Source organism: Podarcis raffonei, chromosome 9 (genome assembly GCF_027172205.1).
Source record: "Podarcis raffonei isolate rPodRaf1 chromosome 9, rPodRaf1.pri, whole genome shotgun sequence".
Classification (NCBI taxonomy): Eukaryota; Metazoa; Chordata; class Lepidosauria; order Squamata; family Lacertidae; genus Podarcis; species Podarcis raffonei.
Genome location: NC_070610.1, coordinates 60,535,202 through 60,550,287, shown reverse-complemented (window position 1 = coordinate 60,550,287; position 15,086 = coordinate 60,535,202). Strand labels below are relative to the sequence as shown.

General features: G+C 41.8%; 2 protein-coding genes across 7 annotated transcripts in view; one reads left to right on the top strand and one right to left on the bottom strand.

Annotated features, from left to right (window-relative positions):
* TSPAN5 (tetraspanin 5) overlaps positions 1-15,086 on the bottom strand; it is a 131,410-nt gene that overhangs the window by 16,633 nt on the left and 99,691 nt on the right. The window lies entirely within an intron of this gene.
* The window catches only part of RAP1GDS1 (Rap1 GTPase-GDP dissociation stimulator 1), a 98,747-nt gene that overhangs the window by 64,539 nt on the left and 19,122 nt on the right, over positions 1-15,086 (top strand). For 5 of the 6 annotated variants that reach the window (XM_053404014.1, XM_053404013.1, XM_053404015.1 and 2 more), the window contains one exon: positions 3,640-3,786. The exons of the other annotated variant lie outside the window; for it this stretch is intronic. In XM_053404014.1, coding sequence (XP_053259989.1) covers positions 3,640-3,786 — 147 coding nt within the window. The remainder of the gene's footprint in view (positions 1-3,639; positions 3,787-15,086) is intronic. 6 annotated transcript variants of the gene reach the window in all.

Sequence of the window (15,086 nt, the reverse complement as noted above, 5' to 3'; positions counted from 1 at the left end):
CCCCACAGCTAATTCTCCCCTGGTCTCCTTGCTTGCCCAAGTAGGACTAATTCAGCCAGCTAGCCCCGGTGACTATCTAATGCTTATTGGATGGATTTTCCCCAAATTGATTTTTGAACTTTGAATTTTATTGTTATTCATGTTTTTATACTATTTTATGCTGCTTCTATGTTGTATTACAGTTAAGTGTTTTAAATTTGTTGTTAGCCACCCTGAGCCCGGTTTTGTGAACCGGGAAGGGCGGGGTATAAATAAAAATTTATTTATTTATTTACCTGGGAGTAGCCCCATTAAACACAAGGAGGCTTTGAGTAGACATGTATACATTGCACTGTAAGTTAACTATACAGTGAATTTTTAATGAGTGCATCGGCTTTAGCCTAACACTTTGCATTGGGGTTAGGGGCTTAACACCCACCCACCCACTATTTACACAGAATAACTTCTGGACCGTGCCTGTCTCAGATGTATCTTGGTTGCTATGAACAGAGCAAACACGAAGCAGGATAGAAAACTGTGGACACCAGTTCTTTAGAATCCTGGGATATTTCTGACTTTTGGAAATGCCCAAAACATAACTCATTGGCGGAAAACAAGGGAACAAGTTTTGCCTCTTTCTCTCTTTTTCCTGAGGAGAGGGAACAAAAGGCTTTCTTCTTCTTCTTCTTCTTCTTCTTCTTCTTCTTCTTCTTCTTCTTCTTCTTCTTCTTCTTCCTTCTTCAGGCCAGTCAAGGCATGAAGAAATGTACGTTTCACCTTTGTACAGGATAGTTTCCAGTACAAGCAAGAATCATTATCAGAATTCGAAGACACATTCCAGGCAGGCAGGAAGGAGGGTGTTCTGCAGTGCCACCGCACTGGCCTTTGGAGAGATGGGGCAGTTGAGGAGAGGGGCTGGCTGTGGGAGAGTCCAAAGCGCCAGACAAAGAGGTTGGGGGGGTGCATTTGACCTCGACGCCTGAGGTTCCTTGTCCTTGTAGTACTATGATTATATTTGCACTGCCAGCTCATCGTGTTTGATTTTCAGTTTGTGTTATTGGGCATTGATATCTGAGAACTGCATCTTAACAAGATTTTATGGTTTCATTGCTTTGAAAAGCCACTCCCACGTCTAGTCTTGCAGCGTGAAAAGGTTTTATTGACATGCCCCAAATCTGAAACTCTGGAGACACCCTCGGTTTGCAAGCATGTGAATTTCCTCCCCCCCCCCATCTTCTGATTTTAGATATATGCTAGAAACTTGCAAAAGCAAGCATTGACTTAGAATTAAAGCTGAGGAAACAACCCTGATAGTTCACCATTAATTTGTGGAACTGGAACAGAATAACTAAATCATCATCAAGTAAAGGTTTTCAGGGCACTCTTCTTTAGGACTGGAGATATTTTTCTGGGGAATTAAAATTCTTCTAAAGAGCTCCTTTGGGAGACTTTTGAAGAGTAAAATATTCTTGAGGTATATGGAATATTATGGAGAAATCTATACTTTTAAAGAACCATTTTTGTTTCTTCTGCTGCTCTCCAGTCCTATTAAATGTATCCTGCTGAGAAATATAATTTAAAAGTGATCCACCACAGTGATGCAAAAAAGTCCAAATTGCTCAGTAAAAATAATGGAACGATGAGCCTCGCTTTGTTTTTAATTTCATCTCGGGGGGGGGGGAATATGCTCATATTTATTGGTTTCACAAATGTTTGTTTAGCTAATTGGTTCACTCCTGAGAAATGCATTGCATAACATTTAGCACATTAACAGATTTTTTAAAAAATAGCATAACCTATTCCTTAAAAAAAATTGAAAGGAGCAAGAATAACAGAATTTTGAAAGATTTGGTCCAGTAGTTCAGTAAGACACTCAACCAGTGTCCCCTTTTTAAAGGAATTAGAAGTTCATTGTGTCTAAAGGAAACTGTGTTATTTTATATACCCCTGAAGTATATACATTTTGAAAAACTTTATTTAAACCTCACCCTTGTCTTTTCAGAGTTAAATGATTTCTTTGGCCATCTCAGGCAGAATATGGTTGTAGAAAGTGTTTTCTTTGTTTTTATCAAGTCCTTCTACAAACAGTGGTGCTGAGAGAGTGGAGTTAGAAATCTTTGACTGTTCCTGAGAGTATATGGAATTGTTAATAAATAGCAACCATTTTGGTGTGTGTCTTAAGTAGTCAGACCTGTGAGAAGATGAGATGGGGAGAAGAGTTCAGGAGGCTGGAAAACTAAATGGCTATTAGCTGAAACATTCAGTTATGAATAGACTCTGTTCCCAACAAATGAATGTAAAACTGATACTCCATTATATACTATGCAGCGGTGGAAGGGCAATGAGACCTTTGCAGTGCACCAGCAGAATTGGCTCTGCTGCTACATTTGTGTCATGTTAACCTTGCTGCTGTCTCACCCCTCGAGCCCCCCCCCCCATATTTCCAATATTAAGTGCATACCTTTCTCATCACTGTATGGTATTTCTCATCACTTGAACTTAACCACAAACCTTAAGAACAACATGCACATTTAAATATTCTCAAGACGAATTTTATTGGCAGTGATGCAAACTGAAGCTGTGAAAGCAATTTGTTGTGTTTACAAGCGAGCAGTACATATTGTTGTTTGCTTTCTAAAAAAACCTATTGCATATTTTTTTTAACAACCACCACCACCTTGCGAGCTGCTAGAGAAACATGTTTTGCGTGGGAGTTCACTTGGCTGCTAAAGTTGACAGGGTAACAGTCAAGGAAAGAATAAGCACATTCTGAACTTGTTTTGACTGGGGATCACTGAGCATGTTTTGTGGAATACTCTGGGACTTTGGGATCAGAAAGGGAGGGCAGATAGCCTGTAATTAGCATCATGTGGCATTCTCAGTTTACAGTGTGCTTTTTTTCCCCCTTCAAAGAGAGATACACACTACTGGTCTGAACCTGGAGCTTGCATTCAAACTCTCTCTAACAATTTCCTCTCCCCAAATTTAGTTTTATCAGGTTGGATCCAGAGATGAATGAGTGGAATTCCATTCATGGAACAGAATACTTTTGTCTCCTGTGGACAGAAGGGAAAGGCTGCTTTTTGTGGATTTCCATCACCCCCTAATTGACTAACTTTTTAAAAAGCTGGGCCTGTCTACCTGATTTATGGTCCTCAAACATAGTTGCCATACCAACTTTTGCTATGAAGCAGCATCTATCTGTGTTTGGCTCTGAGGAAACACCAATGCAATCCTGTGTCTACTCAGAAGCAAGTTTCATTGAGTTCAGTGGCATTTACTTCCTAGTGAAATTGTACTGCATTGCTGCTCTTTATCTTCTGCCTTCCCAGTGAAGGAATGATTTCCCTGTCCTTCAGCACACTTGCGTGGAGAGAAAACGCAAGAGCTGGTGGCATGAGGAAAAGGTTGAGTGGACCTGGAGAGGATGGGCCTTGGGATTCTCCCCAGGTTTATGTCTTGCAAGAAATTGCCCTTAAAATAAGGTGCCTGTAGCAGCCTATCCCTTAAGCACTTGTGTAAATACTTTGCCCAGTTCATGCTGTGATTACAGAAGCGCTAATTATCCGAAACCCATCTACTTTTTTATGACTATTGTTATGTTTGGAACTCTTAAGTGCCTTTTTAATTTTATTTTTAACTTGACTCTTTTTTTTACAGATGAGGGCAGAAGCGCAGTTGACCATGCAGGTGGGGCAGAGATTGTAATAGACCATTTAAGGTCACTGTGCAGTAAAACAGATCCAGCCAGTGAGAAGCTCATGACTGTCTTTTGTGGCATGCTGATGAACTATAGCAATGAGAATGGTAAACAAAAATCCTAAGAAACCCTTTTCTCTAAATACATTATACACCTAGGATTTTCTTTTTCAATATATATCTATATAATGTTAAAACCAGTACGCAAGAAAAGTTGCTGTTTTAATTACAGGTAAAAACAGTGTTTCCCATTGTATTAGCAAAGTGATTGTAAATATCAGAGTAGTAAATATATGTTTGTCCCTGTTCAAATCCTCATGTGCAGTATATGTACAAGTACACAGGGCTTCTGGCAGCAAATGAGAGCTTCTCCCCTCATTTCAATGGAGGGAGCAATTTTGCATTGTGAAAATGAAATTTGCAATTGTGAAAATGAAAACTCATGCAGCCTTGTTTCCTGTGTTGAAATGTATGGGGCAACACCTCATATGCAGGGGAGCTCTTTGTTTGCCAGTGGGGTGTTGTGAAGACATTTTCCTGTTCCCCAGGGGAAGGAACTGTTGCACACTCCTATAGGGAACTCAGTGGCCCAGCTTGGGCTTCACATGCCTGCCTTCATAAACCATGGTTTAACAGTGCTTCCCAAACTTGGGTCTCCAGCTATTTTGGACTACAACTCCCATCATCCCTAACCAGCAAGACCAGTTGCCATGGATGATGGGAATTGTAGTCCAAAAACAGCTGGAGACCCAAGTTTGGGAAACATTGGTTTATAATGTCAGGAATTAACATCTGGGTTGAGCCATTGGGAGCCAGCAGCCCAGTTAGGGCAGTCATTCAAGGCTTCATAAACGTGGGTTTATGAAACTGGGTAAGACTGTCTGAACTGGGCCATTGGGTTTATGATGCTAAGAATTAGCCTTGGGGCCAAACTCCTCCCCTTTCCCTCTCCCTCTCGCTCCCCTCCAATTGCACACTGGCTTCGCTATCAAGATCCTGGCTTGTATTGCATCATGCTTTGTTTGTTTGTTTGTTTGCTAGCTAACTGACATTAAGCCAGAATTTCCAAGTTTTGACATAATGGGAGTTTAAGGCTTAATGCAAGCCAGGAACTTCATGCTACAACTAGGGTGCATGAAGTTTCAGAAGACATTCTGAAGTGAGCCAGTAACAATCAAGCCAGACCCCGTCTGGCGGCAGAATGTGGGCAACTGGTTTTTGTCTAAAAGGATTGTGTGAACCTTCATAAATAGTCCTTTCATCACTTTTCTTAGTAACAAAAATGCTTCTTTTGCTGTTCAGTGCATTTTATGTATGGCACCCAGCTCTGCTGCTGTTGTGTCCCATTCTATGAAGTCTTCTCATTAACTTTTTTTCTGTCTACAAAATGGTTTTAGCTTAATAGATTTCTCCCGTCTTTGAAGTGGTTCCACCGACTCCCTTGAATTAATCTGAGGAAGCGGGAGAGCTATTATTTCTAACAGACAGGGCGATTGGGCAGCCCAAGAGGATTGCCCCCCTGCCCAATCTCTGAGGTTCATTATTAAACTGACAGTTCTTCCTAATCACCTGTGAGCACTTTTCTAAATAAACTAATTATAATATAAGCTCCCAGGTAAACAGTTTTTGAGCAGTCCAAACAATGTATAAATATTAAATGAGCTACTTATTCCATCCAGGAGAAAAAAATCTGCATTACTGATGCCCTCTTTTTTTTTAACATAAAAAAAAAACTCTATAGGGCCTTGACATATTTCAAGGAGTATAATTAAGGGGAGTGTGTGTTTGTGTTGGAGGGACTGTTTTGACAATGTGTCTGTGGCAAGACACATTCGAATATTTGCGTCCCGAATTAGAAAGCTTCATGTGGTCCTCTTTCATTGGTTCATCTCTCTGGTGGGAAGAAAAGTAACGTTTTCCCCCCTTTTACAGCTGGAGTGCAAATCCAGGACACTTCCTCCCACCCCAGGGATGAAATTTTGAAAATAGACCATATGAAGCTTTATCTTTGGGGGCGTTACCTCACAGTCAATATCGGTTTTATGAGAGGATCCTGGAATTTTCTGTATTAACTCTTGTGTACTTCAAAAACATGTAACCACCAAGTAGCAAAACAGAAATGTCGGGGAAGAAGTCCGAAATCACAAGGACCATAATCTTTCACAAGCTAACGGTGGAGACCTTCTGTGCTCTTTCCTGTCGGTATAATCAATAAAACCAGATGGTTGAAGGCAGTGTGCTTCTGAATGGCAGTTGCTGGAAGGGAGAAGGTTTCCCATTGACTTGGTCCAGCATGCTCTTCTTATGTTTCCATTTTCTTTTCCATTGGGCTGCATTTGAGGTTTAAAATTTTTTGCCCCTGCAACCCACAATGATTCCGTCAAGCAAATAATTCCATCTCATTTCTCTGTGGCTCTAGGCTGCAGTCACATAGGCACTCATCGGTGTGGTTCGCTATTAGAGGAACTGATTGCAATTTATATAATTTCCATGCCATTTGAGTCACTCTGACCCCAGCTGGTCTAATTCCAGCTATCTTAACTTCTTCCTACTTGGAACTCTTAGTGGCCTCCAGTATTTAAAGGCACACTGGCATCCCATGATAGATTAAAAAGTTGTAGATTAAAATGGTTTTTTAAAAAAAGTTTTAAGGGATTTTTGATACAATTACCTGCAAAAACTCTGGATAGCAGGACCCATCCCAGAAGATGCCTCCTTCTCAAGAGGTCAGGAGGGTGGCAACACGATAATGGGCCTTCTCTGTAGTGGCTCCCTGTCTGTGGAATTCTCTCCCCAGGGATGTTTGCCTGTCGCCTTCATTATACTGTACACCTTTAGGCGCCAGGCAAAAAACATTCCTTTTTAATCAGGCCTTTGGTTTACCTAATCAATATCCTATACCCTTTTAAAATGTGGCTCTTTTTGGGGGGGTGTTACTGGATTATTGTTTTTATTTTTATTTTATATAGTGTGATATTTTCCATTAACCACCCTGAGACCTCCAGGTATAGGGCGGTATATAAATTCAACCAATCAATGAGACAAACCTCTGTTTGCTCTTCACACTCACAAGAGAAAATAATTATTCTACAGTGCTGCCTGCTGTAACACATAGGTGCATAATTTAAAGCCAAAGAAAGAAAAGGTTCCCCTCTTTCAGGAAAAAAAAAAATCATTTACAAATGTATGAAGATTTTAACAGATTGAGTGAGTCCCAGCTGGGGGGAAAAGCCCTGAGAATTAGGATATAATCCAAACACAACACATAGTTAAACTATGGAGCTCATTCCCACAGGAGGCCACCAACTTGGATTGCTTAAAAAAAAAAAGGGCAAAGCCATGGAAGTTAAGGCTATCAATGGTTACTGGTTTGGCCTCTGCTGTCAGAGGCATTAATGGTTCTGAATGCCATTTTCTGGAAGCCACAGAAGAGGAGGGTGTTGTTGTACTCAGGTCCGGCTTGAGGTTTTCCCACGGGCATTTGGGTGGCCACTGTGAGAAAAGGATTCTGGACTCGATGAGCCATTGGCCCTATCCAGGAAACTCTTCTTTTGCTCTTAAACCCCTAGCTGGCAGTGGGGAACATAGTGGAGCAGTATAGCCACAGCCACAGTTCTGCTACTCTCACTGGCCACAGCGAAAGGTGACTGGGTTGTGTGTAGAAGAGGAAAAAAAGACCCTCTACTCTGGCAGCTCCCAGGCTGGTGCTGTGAAGAGATGTTTATTGGGCCCATTGCTGTCATGTGACAGCAGCTGGGCTAAATTAGGAACCAGTGGATACTGTGTTGGTCCAGCCCCTGACCCCAAATGCCCTGTTCTGTGCATTTCCACTGACTACTGCCAGAAGGGGCCAGTGGTAGCTGCCGCTCACCATTTGAGGAGGTGATTCTCAAAGCAGGCAAGGCTGGGCTCCGCGGCACCTCCGTCTCATTCAAACTGCATGCAGGGCTGTGGATTGCATCAATGACAGTTCCTATGATCTGATGATAGCTCTGTGAATAATACATTAAACGCACACTGATTTTTATCCTCCTCCTAAAACGCTGCTGCTTTTTCCTTTCCTTTCCATACCTTTTCCAAGTTAACAAGCTGCCCTTTCCTCCTTTACAGCTGTGGTGCCCAAAGTAAATAGACTAACATTGCAAGTCCTAACTATGTCTCCTCAGAAGTAAGTCCTATGAAATTCAGTGGGTCCTACTCCCAGGTAAATGGGGTTAGGAATGTACTCTTAAGAGCTGAGGAGCCAGATCTTCATATGGTCAAATCACGGGGTGCACCCAGATTCTGCATCTCCGCCTCACCCACAATGGCTTGATAATCACACCAGAGTTCTGTTTTCATAGCTTTTCTTCCTCGCTTACTAAAAGCTGTCATTGCCATGGTTTATCCTTTGCTCCCCAAATCTCTTCTTCATCCGCCACCCTGATGTGTTATTGTTTATTCAGTTTTGCCATTTGCCTTGCTGCTTCACATGGTACTTCAACCCTGTAAACGAGGAGGATGAATAATTTTAATTGTGGCTACCAGCCTGCTAACAAAGTAAGAGGCTTTTCAATTTTACTTTCTAAGTCCTCCCATGAGCTGCACTTAATCTGTGCAGCAGCCAGAGTTTGGCCACCCCCTGATTTATTGCCTCTGAAGCACTGCAGTGGTGGTGGGTGGGGACTGCAGCAGTGTTGACTGCAGCAGTCAGATGAACAGCTTTTCAAATGGGTATATGCAACTTCTTCTCTCCTTTTTCCTCCCATCTTGCAAGGTATGTGTAGGTACAAATGTATTTTTCTGTAAAGGGGATCTTGTAAGATACAAATTCCACTTTACGGAATGATAGCATTGCCAGCAAAGAATGGTTCAAACACGATGAGTTCTCTGCCACCCAAATCCTTAAGCGTTCCCAGACTGGGTGTGTATGCCTGTCACGTTGGTGCGATGTTTGTTCCATCCCAAGAATATATTTACTGGTGAAGGAAATCTTGTGGTTGTTGGTCCATATCCCATTTCTTTTGCTGAGTCATAACTATGGGTGTAAGTGAGAATTTGTAAGATCAAATCATAGCCTGGAATTTCCACTCCTTCTGATAACAAACTCAGGTGTGAGTGCTGACAGGACGTTAGACAAAATGGCGCCACTGGTGAGCAACAGGGATTTATTATCATTCTTGGGGGAACTCCAAGGTTTACAGAAGTACAAAGTGGCTAACCTAGGACCCTTTGGACATGGTTGGACTCTACCTCCTAGGAGCCCCAGCCAACATGGCCAAAAGTCAGGGGTAATAGTTTTAGTCTAACAACATCTGGAGGGTAAATTTTTAGCAACCCGTCCTTTAGAAAATGAAACCTAACAGGGCAGCAAAAACAAGGCCCAATGAGGACTGAGCATGCTCAGCAGTCCCAAAATGTTGAGTGTCTGTTGGGAAGGGCAAATTAAATTAAGTGACTGGAAGGAGGTGTGGCTGGCTTTAATAATAATAATAATAATAATAAATTTTATTTATATCCCGCCCTCCCCAGCCGAAGCCGGGCTCAGGGCGGCTAACAACAATCAAATAATCAAACAATCAAATAAACCAACATTCTAAAAATATTTCATTATAAAAATTAATTAAAATCAAGTTAATGGCAACCATTAAACAAAACTCTGTGCAGGTTGCCAGAGGAGGGAGTCAGGCTGCGCCCTGACCAAAGGCCTGGTGGAACAACTCTGTCTTGCAGGCCCTACGGAAAGATGTCAAGTCCCGCAGGGCCCTAGTCTCTTCTGACAGAGCGTTCCACCAGATTGGAGCCGCAGCCGAGAAGGCCCTGGCCCTAGTTGAGGCCAGCCTAACCTCTCTGAGGCCTGGGACCTTCAGGATGTTTTTATTTGCAGACCGTAGGTTTCTTTGTGGGGCATACCAGGAGAGGCGGTCCCGTAGGTACGAGGGTCCTAGGCTGTATAGGGCTTTAAAGGTTAAAACCAGCACCTTAAACCTGATCCTGTACTCCACCGGGAGCCAGTGCAGCTGATATAGCACCGGATGAATGTGGTCTCGCAGCGAAGACCCCATAAGGAGTCTCGCCGCGGCATTCTGCACCCGCTGGAGTTTCTGGGTCAGTCTCAAGGGCAGCCCCACGTTAAAAAGCATCGGGGAGAGAATCGCACCCTGAGGCACTCCACACACCAAGGAGTGGCGCAATGACAATTCCCCCCCAAGCGCCACCCTTTCTGAAATGCTGAAGGAGATTGGTCCACACTTCAACATTTTGTTTAGTGTATTTATCTAGTCCTTCATCCAGGTAGCTCAGAGCTTAACAACAAAACTAGAAGACAGGTTTGGCTCTGGGGATTTCAGAAGCTCACTCTGTGCCTTGTACAAGCTACAGTCTTTGAACCTCGCCTATGCGTAGCCAATTTGGTGTCCTCCATATGTTGTTGGACTAAACGCCCACCATACCTGGCCATTAGCCATGTTAGCTGAGCCACTCCATGGCTACCCCTGACCTAACCCAACACTCAGATCACTGCACCACATGGTATTTATTAATTCATTGATTTGAGATATAAAAATAGAAACACAAGAGGTATGTAGAACTGTTATCTTATTTCCTGTGTACATATACACACACACACACATTGTTTGTATCTAAAAATCATTTTTCTTTACATTATACTTTCTCATTTCATTTTGTGTTAAAATTCAATCTGCCAGATTCGACTTTTACTCCATTACCTTTGAAGAAAAATTCTTAATAGTGTAATGTAAAACCACTGAGCTTGTCTTAATCTTGCAAGCGCCCTGGAAGTATGTGACTGGAATATATTGCTTTCGTTGATTAATGTTCTGCTGCTTTGCATTTCTTTTTCTCCACTTGAAAATCTTATGTAGGCAAAAATGGAAAGCAGATCAATATTCAAGCCACGCATTTCTCCTTTGCTAATGCTTGTGTCTACAGTGGCTTGTGTGTTTATTTGCATATTGCTTGAAAGTTGCATTTCCAAAGGTATAGCGGTAGGTTACAGTTACGTAATGGGTAAATATATACATTTCGTAGACATGAGCTAAAAATTCTTGGAAACCAGCTCTCTTTGGGCATTCTAAAGAGGGCTTAAATAAGCATAGAATGAAATATTGCACAAGAGAGTTGACTCTGCACACCATCCAGTCTTGGGCTGTCAGCACACTTCCTCTTAAAAATATAAGCTTCAAACTCACCACTTAAATTGATGAACTCTTGACTAAAGCAATACACAAGGTTGCCTTACTTAGCATCTGAATTTATTTCTGCGTCAAATACATTGTGTCTCCCTGCAGTGTTAATGAGCCGCAGGCTTTGTTGAGTTGGTTTACAAACCATAGTGGATGAGATTGCTTGTTTCATGATATAACTGTTAATGTGTCTTAAAACATTGTTCCACTTGTCTCGTTGCCCAAACTTCAGGCTAAACGTTCTGCAACAACAGCCTTTCAGTAGATTGAAACCAAAGTTGGGTTGAGAAAATCAAATTTCTGGGGTGATGTTTGACTGTGAATGGGGGGGATTTTGGTTTCCAAAGCATTTTCAAATGTATACATTCCATGATCGCTTCTTAACATCTTTTGAAGCAGCATGAACTTTCTATCCATCTATTTGCCATACGTTGTGCTTTTCTGTCCTTTTTTCTGTGTTTCTTCTGAGTCTTCAGCTCCTTTCTTCTTTTACTGGGAGCCTCTGGGCAGATTTCAGGCTTGCAAGATCCACTTCTACCTTTCGCTCAGCGATTTACCAACCAGCGCCAGGTGCAAAAGACACACCATTAGAGTTAAAGAACAGAGTGCCTCTAGGCAGATTCTGAGTAGGAATTTGATTTCAGTATCAGATTGAATAAATAGCTTTGTTTTTGCTACTGTTAAACAACTGGGGGTCAGGCACTCTTGCCAATGTATGGCAGATCATCCCAGTATCTATCAGTAAATCATAATGCCCAGTGTCCAGATGTTGTTTGACTCTAGTTCCCGTCATCCCTGGTCATTAGCCATCATGGCTGGAGTTAATGGGATAGGGAATCCAGTAACATCTGAAGGATAGCATATTGGCTACCCCTATTCCAAGAGCATATGAGGAAGCAAATGGAATTTAAAAGTGGAAAACACAATGCTGTGTCCTAATTCTTGTGTCGAGCCAGTTGACTCTTCTGTTTTTCCAAGCTCCCTAAATAATCCACATGCTCCTTCTGACATGATACATGGTAATGTGTTTGCTAGCTGCATTGTGGCTTCTTCCTGTGCACTCACTAGAAGAAAACACAGCTGATGGACCGCCATGGAATCTCAAATGTCTGGCATTACCAAGCAACAGCCAAACTAATGTCTGGAGGAGCCTCAAGATTCTGAACAACTTAGAATGACATTAAAGGAGAATGAATGGGGCACTTTCATTCACTTGCTGAAAAATAAATGTAAGCAGCTTTGTAACAGTGGGGGCTTTCCAGCATCTTGTAGTCTTTGGAAGGCTTACACATAAATAGTGGTAAATTGTACAGTTTGTTTTCTGCAGCTTCAGAAGCTGAACTCAAATGCTCCAGCGATTTTCGATTATAATTTTCCATTGTCTGTAAAAGCTGAAATTACAAACTGATTTATTAAGTAAAAGGTGCATGTCCTTAAACCAATATGAATATGAAATCTTGGAGATTTAGCCATCTAATATTTGCAGAGAGAGGGTGGAATACATAAAAAGTACAGTGCCAGAAAAACAGAATTAGGAATGTTTCCCTCAAAATAAAATAAAAAAGACGCCTTAGGTAATCAAAGACATTCATTTAAACATATGACATTCTACCAATCAGCAGTTAAACTTTATTTTTAGCCTCTACTCTTTGCAGTGCTATCCTTCTGCTATCAGAATAAAAATTCAACTAATTTTAGAGGAACAGGATTGTAACCTTTAGTTGGTACACCATGTTACAGGACCAGCTTCAACACTCATCCTCAAGCAACATTCTTTGATTGTAATGGTTTCTTAATAAGCTTTGTAAGAAAGAGCTCTTGGCTTAAAAATATACTACATTTCAATAAATTAGCTCAGAGGAGAATACTGACTTCTACATTAATGCTGACAATTTGCATTTTCTTCCCATTTTTCCAAGCTTGCTGGCCTCTGTTCAGACTCCTACTTGCGCACAAAATCCTCTTCCTGTGGTGGTGGTGGTGGAACGAGAGGGCCCTCCTGCCTCCACCACACTCAGATGGGTGAATCATGCAATATTATCCTTTTTGGAGAGGAAAGAGTGATGTCATTTTGGCAATTGGATGAAGGACCCAGATCACACCTTATGGTGACTACCCAGTGGCCCTCTAGATCAGCGGTTCTCAACCTGTGGGTCCCCAGATGTTGTTGGACTACAGCTCCCATCATCCCTGAGCTCTGGCCTTGCTAGCTAGGGGTGATGGGAGTTGTAGTTCAACAACATCTGGTGACCCACAGGTTGAGAAAGGCCGCTCTAGATGATGTTGAACTTCCAACTCTCATCAGTCCCAGCCAGCATGGCCAATATTTGGGGACGATGAGAATTTTAATCCAGCACCATCTTGAAGGACAAAGCTTACCACCCCTGCTTTGATTATTGAGGAGAGATCACGCCTCCACACCTTCACCCTTGAATCACCACTCAGTGGTAGTAGCATTTCTGCATTGCACCCAGAAGGTCCCAGATTCAATCCCTGGCATCTCCAGTTGAAAGGAACAGATAACAGGTAATAGGAAAGACACCTGTCCAAGGCTATGTAGATCCGCTGCAGTCAGAGTAGAAAATACAGAGGGTGAATAGCCTGGGTATTCCTGTGTGTTTCTGTTAGCTTTGCATTAGGTGAGTGTCTGAACGGAGATACACTCCGTCTTTGGCTGATGGGAATGGAATCTAGGCAAGGTTTTAGCAATGGGACATCTGCATACATCCAGCCATTCGTTCAACAGCTTGAGTTACCTTTTTGTCAGTGGTTGTCAACACAAGCCTACAACAGGAGGAAGGTTTGGAGATCCAGTGATAACACACAGACTTGTTCCTTTACGCCTGCCCCAGCATCATGGGCTGTCCATTGTTGTGTTATGTGCCTTTCTGCTGCAGGAAGTTACTGAATCTGTGCCTTTAATAATTAAAAATCAAATTATAATAATTTGAATGTCCGGAACAAGATATAGTCCGATCTGGTTCAGAAGGTGGGAGGGGGGCAGTTTGCAGATATTCTGTGTGCACAAAGGTTTAAGACTATCACACATACGACTGCTTTTGCTTTTAAAATCCAGGAGTCAGTCAGTGAGGCGATAGGCTCCCGTTATTTTGCTCAGGGGCATCCTTGGAGGAATCTGAGTGCAGTATGACTACAACTGATTTTTGCATCGTTTCCTTCTCTTGCAAAGCAAACATATTTCACTTGTTAAATTGTGGAAGCTTTTGTTTTTGTTTTGTAAACTAATGGTGTCTCCTAATGGATAATCTTCAAACATATTTTTGTTTGCAAATATCTACACGCAATAATATTTTTTTCTCTATGAAGATTATACCATAGTGGCAATGGACTCTTCTGAAATGTTTCATCCTTGTTCTTTGTTAAGCCACTTTGTTTTATCAAGCTTTTTGTAACCTATATTGTGACTTGTTTGCATAACACTTTTAGCGTGTTAAGTGTCCATAAGTACTTACTCTGTCTTTTCCTGCTAACCTTACTATTTAAAAGCAAAAAAATGCATTGGTGAGGGGAAAGCGAGACTGCCTATGACATTACATCAATATACCTATTATTACTCTTCATGAAACTGAAAATCTAGTGTACATAATTTGTAATTGCGGGCTTCCAAGGGGGCTTTTTGTGATGAACGGAGTAACCTTGCCTTATTATGATTATTGATTTAATCTGGTCTTCAGAATTATTTGGTTGTGTTGACAGAAGCATTCCGTTACCTGAAATACTGAGATGTATTTAGTCACTAGCTTTAAGAGGCAATTTGGGAAGTATAAATGAGAAATGCATTTTTCACTTACTTGGGCTGCAGCTATCGTTGGAGAAGCCTGTGTCCTTTGCACACTGTTATGAACGTATAAACCCCTTTTGAAAGCAGTAGAATGTACATGCAAATATTTGCAGTAAAAGGCCACAATCCATAATTCTGTGAGGTTTCAGAGGGCAAGTAGAAATGCATGCATGGATTTTTCTTTCACTCTGGAGAGACTCTCTGCTGGCACAGACATTGAAGGCAGTGATGGCACAGCATATATATTCCCTTCTCTTTGTTGTTAATAAATCTCTGGCCCGCTGAGGATATATGCACACTAGCACATCCTTCCCCAACCATGTGCCCTCTAAATGTTGTTAGACTCCAACTCACATCAGCCCCAGCCAGTACAGCCAATGACCAGGAATGATGGAAGTTGTAGTCCAACAAGCATCTAGAGG